Raw genomic sequence first — 12009 nt, forward strand, 5'->3', positions numbered from 1 at the left:
TGATTTGGGACATAATGCACTAAAATCATACAAAGAACTAATACCTTAAGGCTATTTCTAGAGTTATTCCACTGTGCACAATCCATGCAAGAAACAGAGGACTTTTCATTTACAAGTTCAAAATGATCACTCTGTGAATAAAATAGTCTTTTTGCCATTGCAAATGCCATTACAAGAAGAAATTACTGATGAATACTGCTACAATTACAGTTAAGACAGAACCACATGAAGAAAGAAACACCTCAATTAAAAGGACTAGCAGGCAGTTATGCACAATTATAGCCTTAGTGTTCCACTGAAAAACACTGCTCTAAATGGAATGTAAGGAGACCAAACTGACTCATGTCTGCACTAACAGTTCCCAGAAACTGTCAAGGGTAGAAGAAAGGTCATGAATCTGAACCAAGGTGCACTTCCTTCTAACTTCATAGCTTTCAAATATGAGATGTACTGTAGTACATTCAGCTGTGAAAATGCCATTCATAAATACCATTAAATAAAATAAAACATTTCTTGGCATTTTAACATTGTTCCTATTTCTAGCTTGTTTTGCACACTGTCATTGCATTGATAATTTTTTTAAAAGATAAAAGCATGCAGGATACCCCACATTCTGCGAAGGTTTGTTTGTGAATTTAAAGGTAAACCCCCATGGGACAGGAACTCTGAACTGGGTTTTTGGTAGCATTTTTAAGTCTCTAAATCTGTTTAAGAATTCTTGGTGCCCAGACTGGCTGTTATGAACCTGGTCTTGTGCCGATTCCAGGGGTGCATCACTCCCTGCAGAACAAACAATGCTTTAAAGTTCATGCCGCTTCAGGAACTGCAAGAATGAAACTGCAAATTCTAAGACCTGAGCTTTGTGATTTGTGGTTTTATCAATTGATTGTCCAAAACACAAATATTCCATTATAAAAAATACTTGCTCTCTAAAAAAAAAAACATGAATGAGATTGACTCTTATCTTGCTACATATTCAGAGCTAGACCCACACTGAGATAAAAAAAAATACAACCGCTGATACAGTGGTTAAAGACAAGGACTAGTGGGAAGAACAACAACAAAAAAAGCGATTTTAAACATTTTTAATTTCACACATCACTGCTTTTTACCTGTACAGTGGAATAGTCTCCTGTCTGCTTATAAACATTTTTATTTAAAAAAATCATTTACATTCTAGGAAAAAAGTTCACTAAGTTTTTTAGAAGATGGGTTGCATTAAAAAAATGGCTGCCTGAAACAATTACACAAATTCCATTCTGAAATTCCTGGTTCAGCACTGTCCCTTGTCATGGTTTCAAATCATCACGGATCTGGTGACTCAGAGGGTGGAGAAGTCACGTGTGCTCCTGCAACAGATCAGTGGTGTGGGATCAAAAGTCTTCAAGAAGGTCGAGAATCCTCTTCTGTTCGTTCTCTTTAAATTCTGCACTTTTTCCATCTCCAAGGTTTTCCACATACTCTGCAAAACACAAGTTCTCTAGATTAGGGACTGAATGCCATGGCATCATTACCACTTTCATCTTAAGCACAGCCTGAATCTTTCTTTTATCCTGTAGTCAGAGGGACACAGCTCGCTACAAGCTTCCTCCTGAATTAAAATCCATTTCGAGCACTTCCGTCTCAATCCTTAGTTCCTTCTTTATGTGTAAAACATACCACGCCCTGGGGGAGAGGGGACAGGACTACATAATGACAAGCATGTTAGGAGAAATACACTGTCCTGTCTCTCACCTATCTTAACAACTAGCAGCTGAACAGGTATATGAACTTTTTCACATTCGCACTCTGCCTGTGGAGATTCTAATGAACAACCAAATGACAACAGGATGTGTTAAATCTCTGCTTTCTTTCTCACAAATTCACCGTCTTGGTCACCAGAGAGTTGTATCATATCACATGTGTGACCTGAAAAAAGAAATGCTATAAAAAGCAACTTCCTATTTAAAAAAATGTATAGTGTAGATTGTAGAAGCATTGTCTACTACCTTACTGGCTTTGTGTAATACAGTTTGCTGTGAATTTGGTAACATTAGATACAAAGGATCAAACAAGTTTGAAAACAGCTCTTTTACATTTTCAAGTTGATGTTTATTGTCCTGAAGAGTAAGCTATTCCCCAAGACAGCCAAGGCAGAACAAAAAGCAGAATACAGAATGCAGAACATATTATTTTTATTTCTTCAGTGATATTGTCTTCATAACCTGATTTACCATGTTGTAGTTAAAAGATTGGGAGATGTGTAAACGTGCTATAAGAAAAATACATGACTGCTTTGAAATGACAAATCTGAAAGCTTACTATGCAATTACACAACTGAGAGTCCTTAGCAATATAACAGTTTTAAAATAAAACATCCTGTTTAGGTAAATCTTGTTATCTTTAACCCGAAAATCATAATAAAATCCCTATGTGTAACAATTGTGTTTATAGATTTAATTGTTTTTTATTTATTTATGGAATAACAGAAGCATATACAAAGCAAAGTGCTTCCTCAAAATACCCCTGTCTATGTTAGAAAATCTAAGTATTATTCAGGCTCTTTAATACACCTTTTTCCACAGCTGCACTGTAGAACTGCATCCAATTAAACCTACAGGAACCTGCCTGCTACTCTGGGTGCTCATAAATATTAAAACCATAATGCTCCAAGCCTCAGAAAATGAAGCAACATGAGCTTTGCCTGTATGAGAAAAAAGCTCATCTATCTGAAAGCCTTGTGTTTATACAGTTCCAGTTCTGATGCATTTTTAAAGCCGTCATCAGTGGCCCCATACAGAAGGCTTTAATTTCAAACTTTCCCCCTCAGTGGCATCAGTCGTTTTGACTATGTAAACCACAGAGGTTTTAAGCCTGAAAGCTCGGGGGATTTGTGAAACACATGCAGGAAGGGCACTGCAGCTATGCCAAGGTAACAATCTCGAAGGATTACTCTTAACACCTTACACTCCAGCCTCCTCCACCTCACTGCTAGAAATAAAATGGCAAAAAAGTAAAGGAAGAAAAATAATTTGAAAAGAGCTGAAGTCTCTTCTATTCCTTAGAGCATCTAATTGCCTCATGTTTAGTACAGTAGCAGAGAGGTGGGACCTTGAGGAATTCAAATGAGAAAGCTATTTTTTAAAGCTACCGGAAGCTATTTTTCATGCGTCTTGGAATAAGACTGAGATAATCTCTCTGGAGTAATCCAAGAACAGAACTCTGTCATTCTTCCTTTGGCCTAAATCACTCAGCTAGTTGAAGTCTGAACCATCTTAAACCCTTCCTTGTCTTTGACGTTTTAGCAGCTCCACAAAACCTGTGGAAACAGAACCTTGCAGACGAGTGAACTAGAGCTCACTTGAGACTGACCAGGCTTCCCCTTTAACATCCAGCAGCCATATGACCCTGCAACTCACAACTGGCAACCCACTGAAGCTAAGCAGGTGTGAGCCTGGTCAGTACCTGGACGGAAGACCTCCTGGGAAAAACTAAGGTTGCTGCTGGAAGAGGCGTTAGTGGGGCCAGCAGGGGGCGCTAACCCTGCGGCTCATGTGGGTCCTAATGCCCCAGTGAAGTGACGGGGACACTATACTGTAAACAGGCGCCGTCCTTCGGATGAGATGTAAAACCGAGGTCCTGACTCTCTGTGGTCGTTAAAAATCCCAGGGTGTTTCTCGAAAAGAGTAGGGGTGTACCCCGGCGTCCTGGCCAAATTTCCCATTGGCCTTTATCAATCATGGCCTCCTAACAACCCCCCTTTATAAATTGGCTTAATTACTCTGCCCTCCTTCCTACTGATAGCTGATGTGTGGTGAGCGTTCTGGTGCACTATGGCTGCCGTCGCATCATCCAGGTGGATGCTGCACATTGGTGGTGGTGGAGGTGATCCCCATTACCTGTAAAGTGCTTTGAGTGGAGTGTCCAGAAAAGTGCTATATAAATGTAAGCAACTATTATTATTAACACAATGAAAATTATCTTTGTGACAAAGCACTATAATACTCTATGGGAGAAGCACAGGCTATTGTAACTTCTGAGGATATTTTGGCAAAAATACTTAAAAAGTTAATATATATAAAGGATCTGATCTTGGAAAAGTAGGTTGGTAACATGCTCTTTTTCACCTGGGAGGGACACCACACACATATTGATCACTGCCAACAACAAAATACAGCTCTGCTTACAGCACTAGTTTAAGACAATATTAGCAATGTTTTGTGTGAAGCATTTTCTAGGAGGGTTGTTGATAGAAAAGTGTTTCTTTCCAGCAATGGGCACTGCACTAGCTGTGTGGCAAGAAGTCTTACCAGGACCTCCTTCAGAAATGGCTAAATATCGGTATTCTCCTAATGTGTTTAATTCTCAGAGCAGCATGGCTAAACACAATCTTCTTTCCTAGAAGGAGAGATGCTCACTCTGTCACCTGCCTGACAGCTTCTAAGTAAATAATTACTAAAATGCAGTATGTCTGATGTCAATTCTGGATATGTATTTCTGTTTAATCTGTTTTTGAGAATATAGTAATAAATTAGGATTATCATCCCTTTTGGTCTGGAAACCACAGCACAGGTTTAAGGGAAATTATATCACCATCACTGTCAGGTCTTCACTCCTATATTAACTGAGAGGTCTGAAACTAAGAAGGTTTTCAGCTATGCTGAAATATGTTCCACCTATTTCTGAGTCGCCCCTAGGTGAAACATGTGTTGATATAAAGATGGGTACATTTTAATTTGCACTAGCACTGACATAAGAGTGCAAGACACTGGCATTTCACTACAGTTGACATGCACGTCTATGTTCCTCTAATTGGAATAATTAGACATTTTATTTTTGTTTTAAATTGAGGCCTTTCATATTTTTTATATTTAATTTGTCTAAACTGGCGTTTCTCCGTTTGTTATTAAAAGTGTCCCTGGCAAGAAATGACGTCAAGAGATTCAGGACAATGCCTTTCTCTGCGGATTATATTGGCTCCATGTCCTAGCATGGGGTGGATGACATGGTAACAAAAAATACTGAGCTACATTAGCATGAAAATCAGGACTTTATGTGCCCAGCATCGACTCAGCACTCACATCTTGAGCAATTTATTCTCCTCCCAGCAAGATTTCTGGATGGTGCTGTAGTGGGCAGGGGGTGATAAGAAAGCAAGCAGTGCTTAAAAAAGACAACTGTGTGAGCCCATTAATGCTGCTGGGACAGTACAATCTCCTTATGGATCTGCTGTTTGTTATTTAGCATTCTGGTATTGGCTTTAGCAGTGCACTGCTAATGGTGGTCAAAGAAAAGAGGTTTTTAATTTGCCATCTACTTTGTTAGTATGTTTCGTCTACCCTGCCCCGCCTGGCTGTTCACTTCTCAATGTACCATCTGTTGGGAGACGTGGCACTGAAACAATTAGCAGCCTCCCAAGCCACTTGCTCTCCACACTGCCTGCTATCTGTTTCAGAATGAAAAGATCTCAGAACACAAGAGGCTTTCTTGGCAAGCACACTTCCAGGTCTTTTTCTTTTTAAATACACCCCTAAATAACCTCTCCCCCCCGCCCCACTGTATGTGTTTCTATCTCACAGTGCAATACTAATTGAAGCCCAATTAAAACTTTTTTGGGGGACTGGAGGGAATTCTTTAATTGCAATTCAGAAAGCACTGAACACCCCAGTTAAATAAATAAATGATCAATATTGCAGTAATTATATTTCAAGCGTTAGATGTGCTAAACTAAGTGCAAGAGGCAAGCAAATCCTCTTTTTTTTTCTTGAGGCTTCGAGGCCAAGAGCTGCCAAACTACTGCATTCCTTCCGAGTTTTAATTTGCATCATGCCTGTTCTGTGGTCCTGCAGAACATTAAGGAAGCATAGCTACATTGAAGAGAAAATGATAATGATAGCAATTATGAAATTACAATGTGAATTGTTCTATGCAAATACACATACAAAGGTTTACAGAAGACAGCTCCTTGTTATGAATCCTTTGTAATTTAAGTATCGTTTGTTTTCAAAATTTAAAGGGCAAGATTTTAAAGGGCAAAATATTATTTATTCTTTATAATTTACAATTTGAGTTCCATCTATACTATATTCTTCTTTGGTTGAGGTTATTTCATCTGGTATGGTCAGCTAATGCCACAATTTAGAGAACTAACATACTGTGTGTCAGTCAGTCCCTGACATTATCAGGTCAAGGAAATGTTTGTAGTACCTATAAAAATATCTATCAACTATCTGTGTCACAGTAAAAAAAATAGGACTGTGGTAGAACTGGGGGGAAAAGCTTTATTGCTGATAACTGGAGGACAGCAATAAGAAACTAAACTCCTTAAGTATATAGTTGCACAAGCCAGGCACCTAATTCAAAGCATAGTATCAATAGTACAGAGAAAACATAATACATTATTGTTTATTTCTCTGTCTTGAACCAGCTGTTTTTGATTGATTGCTGAAGCATGGGCTGTAAGGTGAATTTGAAATAAAGATTGAACAAATGTTTCCTCCAGTGTAACACACAGAGAATTCCATATTGTATGTCTGCAGTCAGAGTACTGAAAGCAAACAGCTACCATGGTTGAGCTGGGGGGAGGACACATGTGGTTTGATTGTGGGGATTGGAATTGTATCCCATTTAAACTAGCTCAGCCATTATACCAGCAGTACACTGGGTGGCTCTTCTCCTGTTGGTCTCTCCAGAACTGATCAGCTCTAACCTGCACAGAACCTCTTCAGATAGCAGTAAATTCTACTGTGACAAAAAGCCGGTCTTCACAGGCAATCAGACAGTACTGCAATGCACATATACTGAGCGTCATAAAAACACTTGAATATTCAACATTCTCAAAGCTATAATTACCAAAATGAGAATCTTCTTCATCACAAGTGAACTGACATTTTATTGAATAGACATGACAGGTAAATTAATTATTCTGATTACCAACATTATCAACAGGCTGACTGATAACAAATATCATCAGACATTTAACAACAGGGTTGATCAATCAGGAGTCTGCTGTGATAGTCACAGTTAGCATCGTGTCTGGCCATCATTGGAGGCAATATGCACACACATGTTGAACCAGGCTGCAGTTTTACAAACAGCTGCCTGAGGACATGGATGGTCCTGTATAAATGCTCTTACATCAGGCTGGAAATAGTGATTCTGGGACCCTAGGATAAAAGTCAAGGATAAAGCCCCCACATCCTCTTTATTCCTACTTATCACAGTCTCAACAATGGGAAGGTTCCAGGTTCAAATTCCAGACGAAACACTGCTGATGTACCCTTGAGCAAGATACTTCACTTGAATTGCTCCAATAAAATGCCCAACTTCATGTGAGCCAAATAAATAAACGTCAATTTCATCTCATATTTTTATTTTTTCAAATTTTTTGGACCCATTTTATTTCATTGCTTCTGGCTATCTTTGCTAAGGAAGGCTATAACAAAACGTCAGGTAGATTGAGGATGTGTGTGCGTCATTGTTGGAAAGAGAATAATTGTAACCCAAAAATATTCCCTGTTCAAATGGGAGTCATTACAATAATACCACCTACGAGCATACAACAGGAAACAATCATTGGAATTTTCTTCTGGGGAGAAATTAGTATTTGCATCAATTTATATTTGTATAAAATTGACCATTGAAAAGGATGAAAACACGTATCAGTTATCACTTTATCATTCTTTACACTGGTTGATGTAATTGAGGAATACTTCAATAGGTCATATACTGTAGGATCACTGTTTCAGCCGCTCAGTGTGGGGCCCAGGGCATTACCCAGGCTGCCCCATAAGTAAGGCCACCCCTGCTGATACTGCATCTGGATGGGCACACAGGAAGGGCAGCAAGTAAGGTCCAAAATCCCCATTTTGCAAGAAAGCCTTTGTTAATTTCAGCAGCATGAGGCTGTGTGTTGTTCTGCAGCAATGTGGTCACAGAGTGAGCAGCACATGAATTCCTAGGATTGTGCAGTCAGGTTGGCATTGATCACTGCAAATGTACTTCTGTAGTGGTCCTGCACAGGTCATCACAATTGGACTCCCCCTCACTAACTGGTCTGCTTCACACAACCACTTACATTTTGTTCTACATGCTAATGTCACACCAGCCATGATGGTATTCAGAGTGGTCTATACAAACCCTCAATTCATTGCTTACAAGGAACTGCATTCTCTGCTAGCAGGTCCACCTGAGGTGACTAAGTCTAGCCTCCAACATACAGACGAAACAATTCACTTTTTATTTTCTTGATTTACACCAGGCTTGACATTAAATAGATTAAATCACCTTATCGCCTCCATCAAATCAGCTCTCACTAATGAGGTGATTTCGACCTTGTGCAACAGTCTGACACAGCTGCATTGCAGTTAGTCATGAATGATCAATTAAACAAAATCAATTAATCAAAATGGAAAGCAAAAATGTAATCAATATCTGAAATCCTTAAGCAAACTATAGAACATGTAGAGTCACAGATTATTCTTATGCTCAGCACAAATAAACAGACCATGCCACAAGGATTTTTACATTCCAAGAGACTACTTATAACAGAATTGGCTTTATAGAACTGGTAGACTTTGAACTTATACATAGTGCCCATTGCAGATTTAAAGTTGATTTTGGAAATGAAAATAATTCTACTCAGTCTTTGATCTGTCCCCTGCAACACAACACTCTGGCAAGACATAGTTTAGCAAGACCTATTGGTGTTTCCACAGAGAAGTAAAAATTATAGCGCGTATGTCTGATGGTCGACTGGGCAGGACTCATTCCACAGTGCTACCAAGGGCAGGTCTGTAGGCTGACAGTGAAGCTTCATGCAGCTGTTTTGAAACCGACTATAATACAATAAACAAAGTAAGCACAATAAAATAGGTTGTCGTATTTGTTTCAAAGTAGTTGAAATTAAAAGTATGTGCCTTTTAATTGTCTGAATATTTGATTTGGATCACTGCTCACTGTGGCTGCAGTGTAGCACCCTTGACAGGCTTCACATCAAACTGCCTCTGTAAGGCCACAAGAAAAATTCTGCCTGCTGTTTTGTGATCTGATACAGATCTGGTCAAGGCAGAAGAATGAATGAGAGTGTCTGTGGAGTCCCAAGTATTTGCTCTTGAATAATAGCAATAACACCATGTTTCTGTGAAGCAAAGTAAAATTTGGTGGCTCTTTCCACGGTCAAATTTTTCAGTGCACGTGCGGTCAGCATTGAGGTGCTGCAAGATAGTTTCTGACCACCAAAGAATACTGTTTCCCTTTATGAAAAATAATTAAGTAGAAAATTAAAAAAGGATAGTGTGTTATTGTCAGCCAACAAATATGCAACAGCTAAGTTGGCTATGCTTCAGTCTTTCAGCAGATGGGTTTTTATTACACTGTTTCATGTTCAACAGTGCCAACTCGCAGAATGAACTGGCACAGATCTGCTAGTTATATTAATGTGCCTTTTGAAAAACAAGTGGCTGGGTGAGATGCCAGGCTGTAAAACATTATCACACAGGCTGAGTGGGCGTGTGGGCATAGTCCTGCCTTCCAAAAGAAAAAAAATCAACAACCTAAAAAAAAAGAGATCACAAATGCTGAATTGTTATAGACTTATAACATTTCAAGATACTTTACAGCTTTATGATTTGAAAAAGAACAGAAGAGTCACACCTATGGTCCCCTACTTTGGATCATACATAACAAATGAATCCTCCTGTGCAACAGAGACAGTTTTACAAAGGACTGATAAAGCCGCCAGTCACAGAGCCTCAACTTCATTTCTTCCCACATTTCAAAAACTGAAAACGAACTCATGTAGCAGCAGGGCTGTGGTCCGGTCTAAAATTACTCTCACGCTTTGGAAACAAATCCAGGACCTGATCAACATCTCTAAACGTAGATGTTCTGGTATTGCAACACCCAAACAGGGCCACCATAATTAGATCCATCCTAACATTCACAAATCTGAGCCTCTCAATTCAAAGGTCCAAGAGGAAGACACATCTGGACTTGCCCCCTGACTAGATGTCAGCCATCACGAATCCTCTGCCAGGGCTGGAGTAATGTCACATGGGTTTGCCACTACACCTGGCGATGTCATAACCAAACACCATCAGCGGCACTGCAACTTAAAAACTGTTGCACCACACTGTGGGGTGCTCTCTGATATCCTGGCAGCTTGACAGCAAACACCACTTTCCATTCAAGCTGCTCCTATGAGGTCTGCGCTCCTCCAGGCAGCCTGAGGGGAGCATGAGGACTCACCTCTCATGATGTGGCGGACCACCTTGACAGAGCCTCCCCGCAGGTTCAGAATCTGATGGACCCTTTGTTGCAGCTGAAAGACAAAAACACCAGCTTTAGACATTTCAGAAGTACTAGATATAACTTTGGCTGTGGGCCTGTGCTGTAAGTGGTTTCACATGACATTAAGAACATAGAGGGACAATTCAGAATATCCAATCAAACACGGTACGCTTCAGTCTGTGGGCTGGTGAGGTGAAGAAAATCAGAGCATCTGAGAAAAACCCACACAATTCCCACACAGAGAGAAGCTCAAATTGAACCCACAACCCTGAAGCTGTGAAGCACAAGTACTAAACACCATACCACCGTGCCACCCCTTGAACAATTATGCAAAAAAATACAAGCAGTCAGTTAATCCATCATGAAGTTTGTTCAAGTTAGTTCACTGGGGACTCCAAACGTCTTCTCCAGGAGCAATGGGTCAGTCTGAGAAACGTATACTCACCGTGATAAACCCACCTACCTGCCTTAGGCCATTTACCACTGTGACACAATAAAACAATATGCAGAAGAGAATCCATTCAAAAGCCAAGGGAATCTTATCCCGGCAAAAATGCAATGTGTCAAATTCTATACTGTGTGACCTTACAGCAACCATGTTTTATAACCATACTAAAACAACATATTGTTCTTGCATTTTCTGCCTATCATTTTTCAATCAGTGTCAAACTGTTCTTGCTAGGACATTCTTCTGCATAGAATTCCGGGATGAAAAGCTCAATGCACCTGGTGTCACCTGTCTGTGACCAAGCTTAATGAAAACTAAGTAGCTGGTCCATAGCTTATTAATCACTATTGCTGTGTGCAGGGGAGTGACAGAGTGAGTGAGAAACGTGCACAGTTAGAACAGGCTCTCCAGACCCCCTGGGAGCGCCTGGCTGCTTTCTCTAATTACCTGGGGGATGCCAGCACTGCTAATCTCCACCATGATGTAGCAGAGCAACTGAAGGACAAAGAGCCCAGCATCCAAGCGACGCAAATAGAATTCATCTTCCATGGTGTCGTCGATAATCTCCCCGCGTCGCACCATGTCCTAGGAAAAGGACAGAAACCCAAGCGGTTAATTCTTGTTCTGCATCTTGTCAACCAATCTAGTTACCCAGCCATCCGTCGGGAGGACAATTTTTCTATTGATCCATCTATGAATCAATATTTTTACACGATTTAGTCATGCAGAGAGATCAACATCTGTATATTCTGTACATGCATCCCTCAAGCTTGAATATAGTATGTCCTTGACTGTCTAAATCCATGATCATTGCTAATCCATACATATATTGTACATATACCCGTTTATATAGATGGTTTTCAATGTTTTGTTTTAGATGCATTGTGTTCAAGTTTGAGGCTTAATACAGGTAAGTGTATATGAGGCTGTTTTAATGGCATGGCTTATAAACAATCCTTTATGGCTCCTCCACATCAGCTGCAACTTTTCCTCACGATGAGTTCAGTAAGCTTGATGCTGTGCATCAGCCCTTTTGTTCATCATAAATGTCAGATGTCACAGTGTTTCCAGTGATACTGCCAGCTTTTGGATCAATCTATGCAAATAATTTTTTAATAGCTTCTGCAAAGAAATGGTTACAAAACATGCATTAAATTTAATACTGGAGAAGAGCTGAAGGCTGATATTGACAGCAGCATGCATTTTCCTTTGAAAAAGGCTTATTAACTAAGTGTAAGTTAATTTATGTTTATTTCTTATCTGCCAAATTTCCAAAAGATGGGAAAATTTGG

The 12009-nt window shown here is 39.8% G+C and overlaps 1 protein-coding gene across 1 annotated transcript in view; it reads right to left on the reverse strand.

Moving 5' to 3' along the window:
* Positions 1–1070: 1070 nt before the first annotated feature.
* ctnnbl1 (catenin, beta like 1) overlaps positions 1071–12009 on the reverse strand; it is a 69419-nt gene continuing 58480 nt past the window's right edge. The window contains exons 14-16 of the mRNA XM_069179356.1: positions 11165–11302; positions 10228–10300; positions 1071–1462 (exon numbers count right to left, since the gene is read on the reverse strand). Of these exons, the coding sequence (XP_069035457.1) occupies positions 1374–1462; positions 10228–10300; positions 11165–11302 (300 nt within the window). The 3' untranslated portion in view covers positions 1071–1373. The remainder of the gene's footprint in view (positions 1463–10227; positions 10301–11164; positions 11303–12009) is intronic.

Source organism: Lepisosteus oculatus, chromosome 16 (genome assembly GCF_040954835.1).
Source record: "Lepisosteus oculatus isolate fLepOcu1 chromosome 16, fLepOcu1.hap2, whole genome shotgun sequence".
In the NCBI taxonomy this organism is placed as follows: domain Eukaryota; kingdom Metazoa; phylum Chordata; class Actinopteri; order Semionotiformes; family Lepisosteidae; genus Lepisosteus; species Lepisosteus oculatus.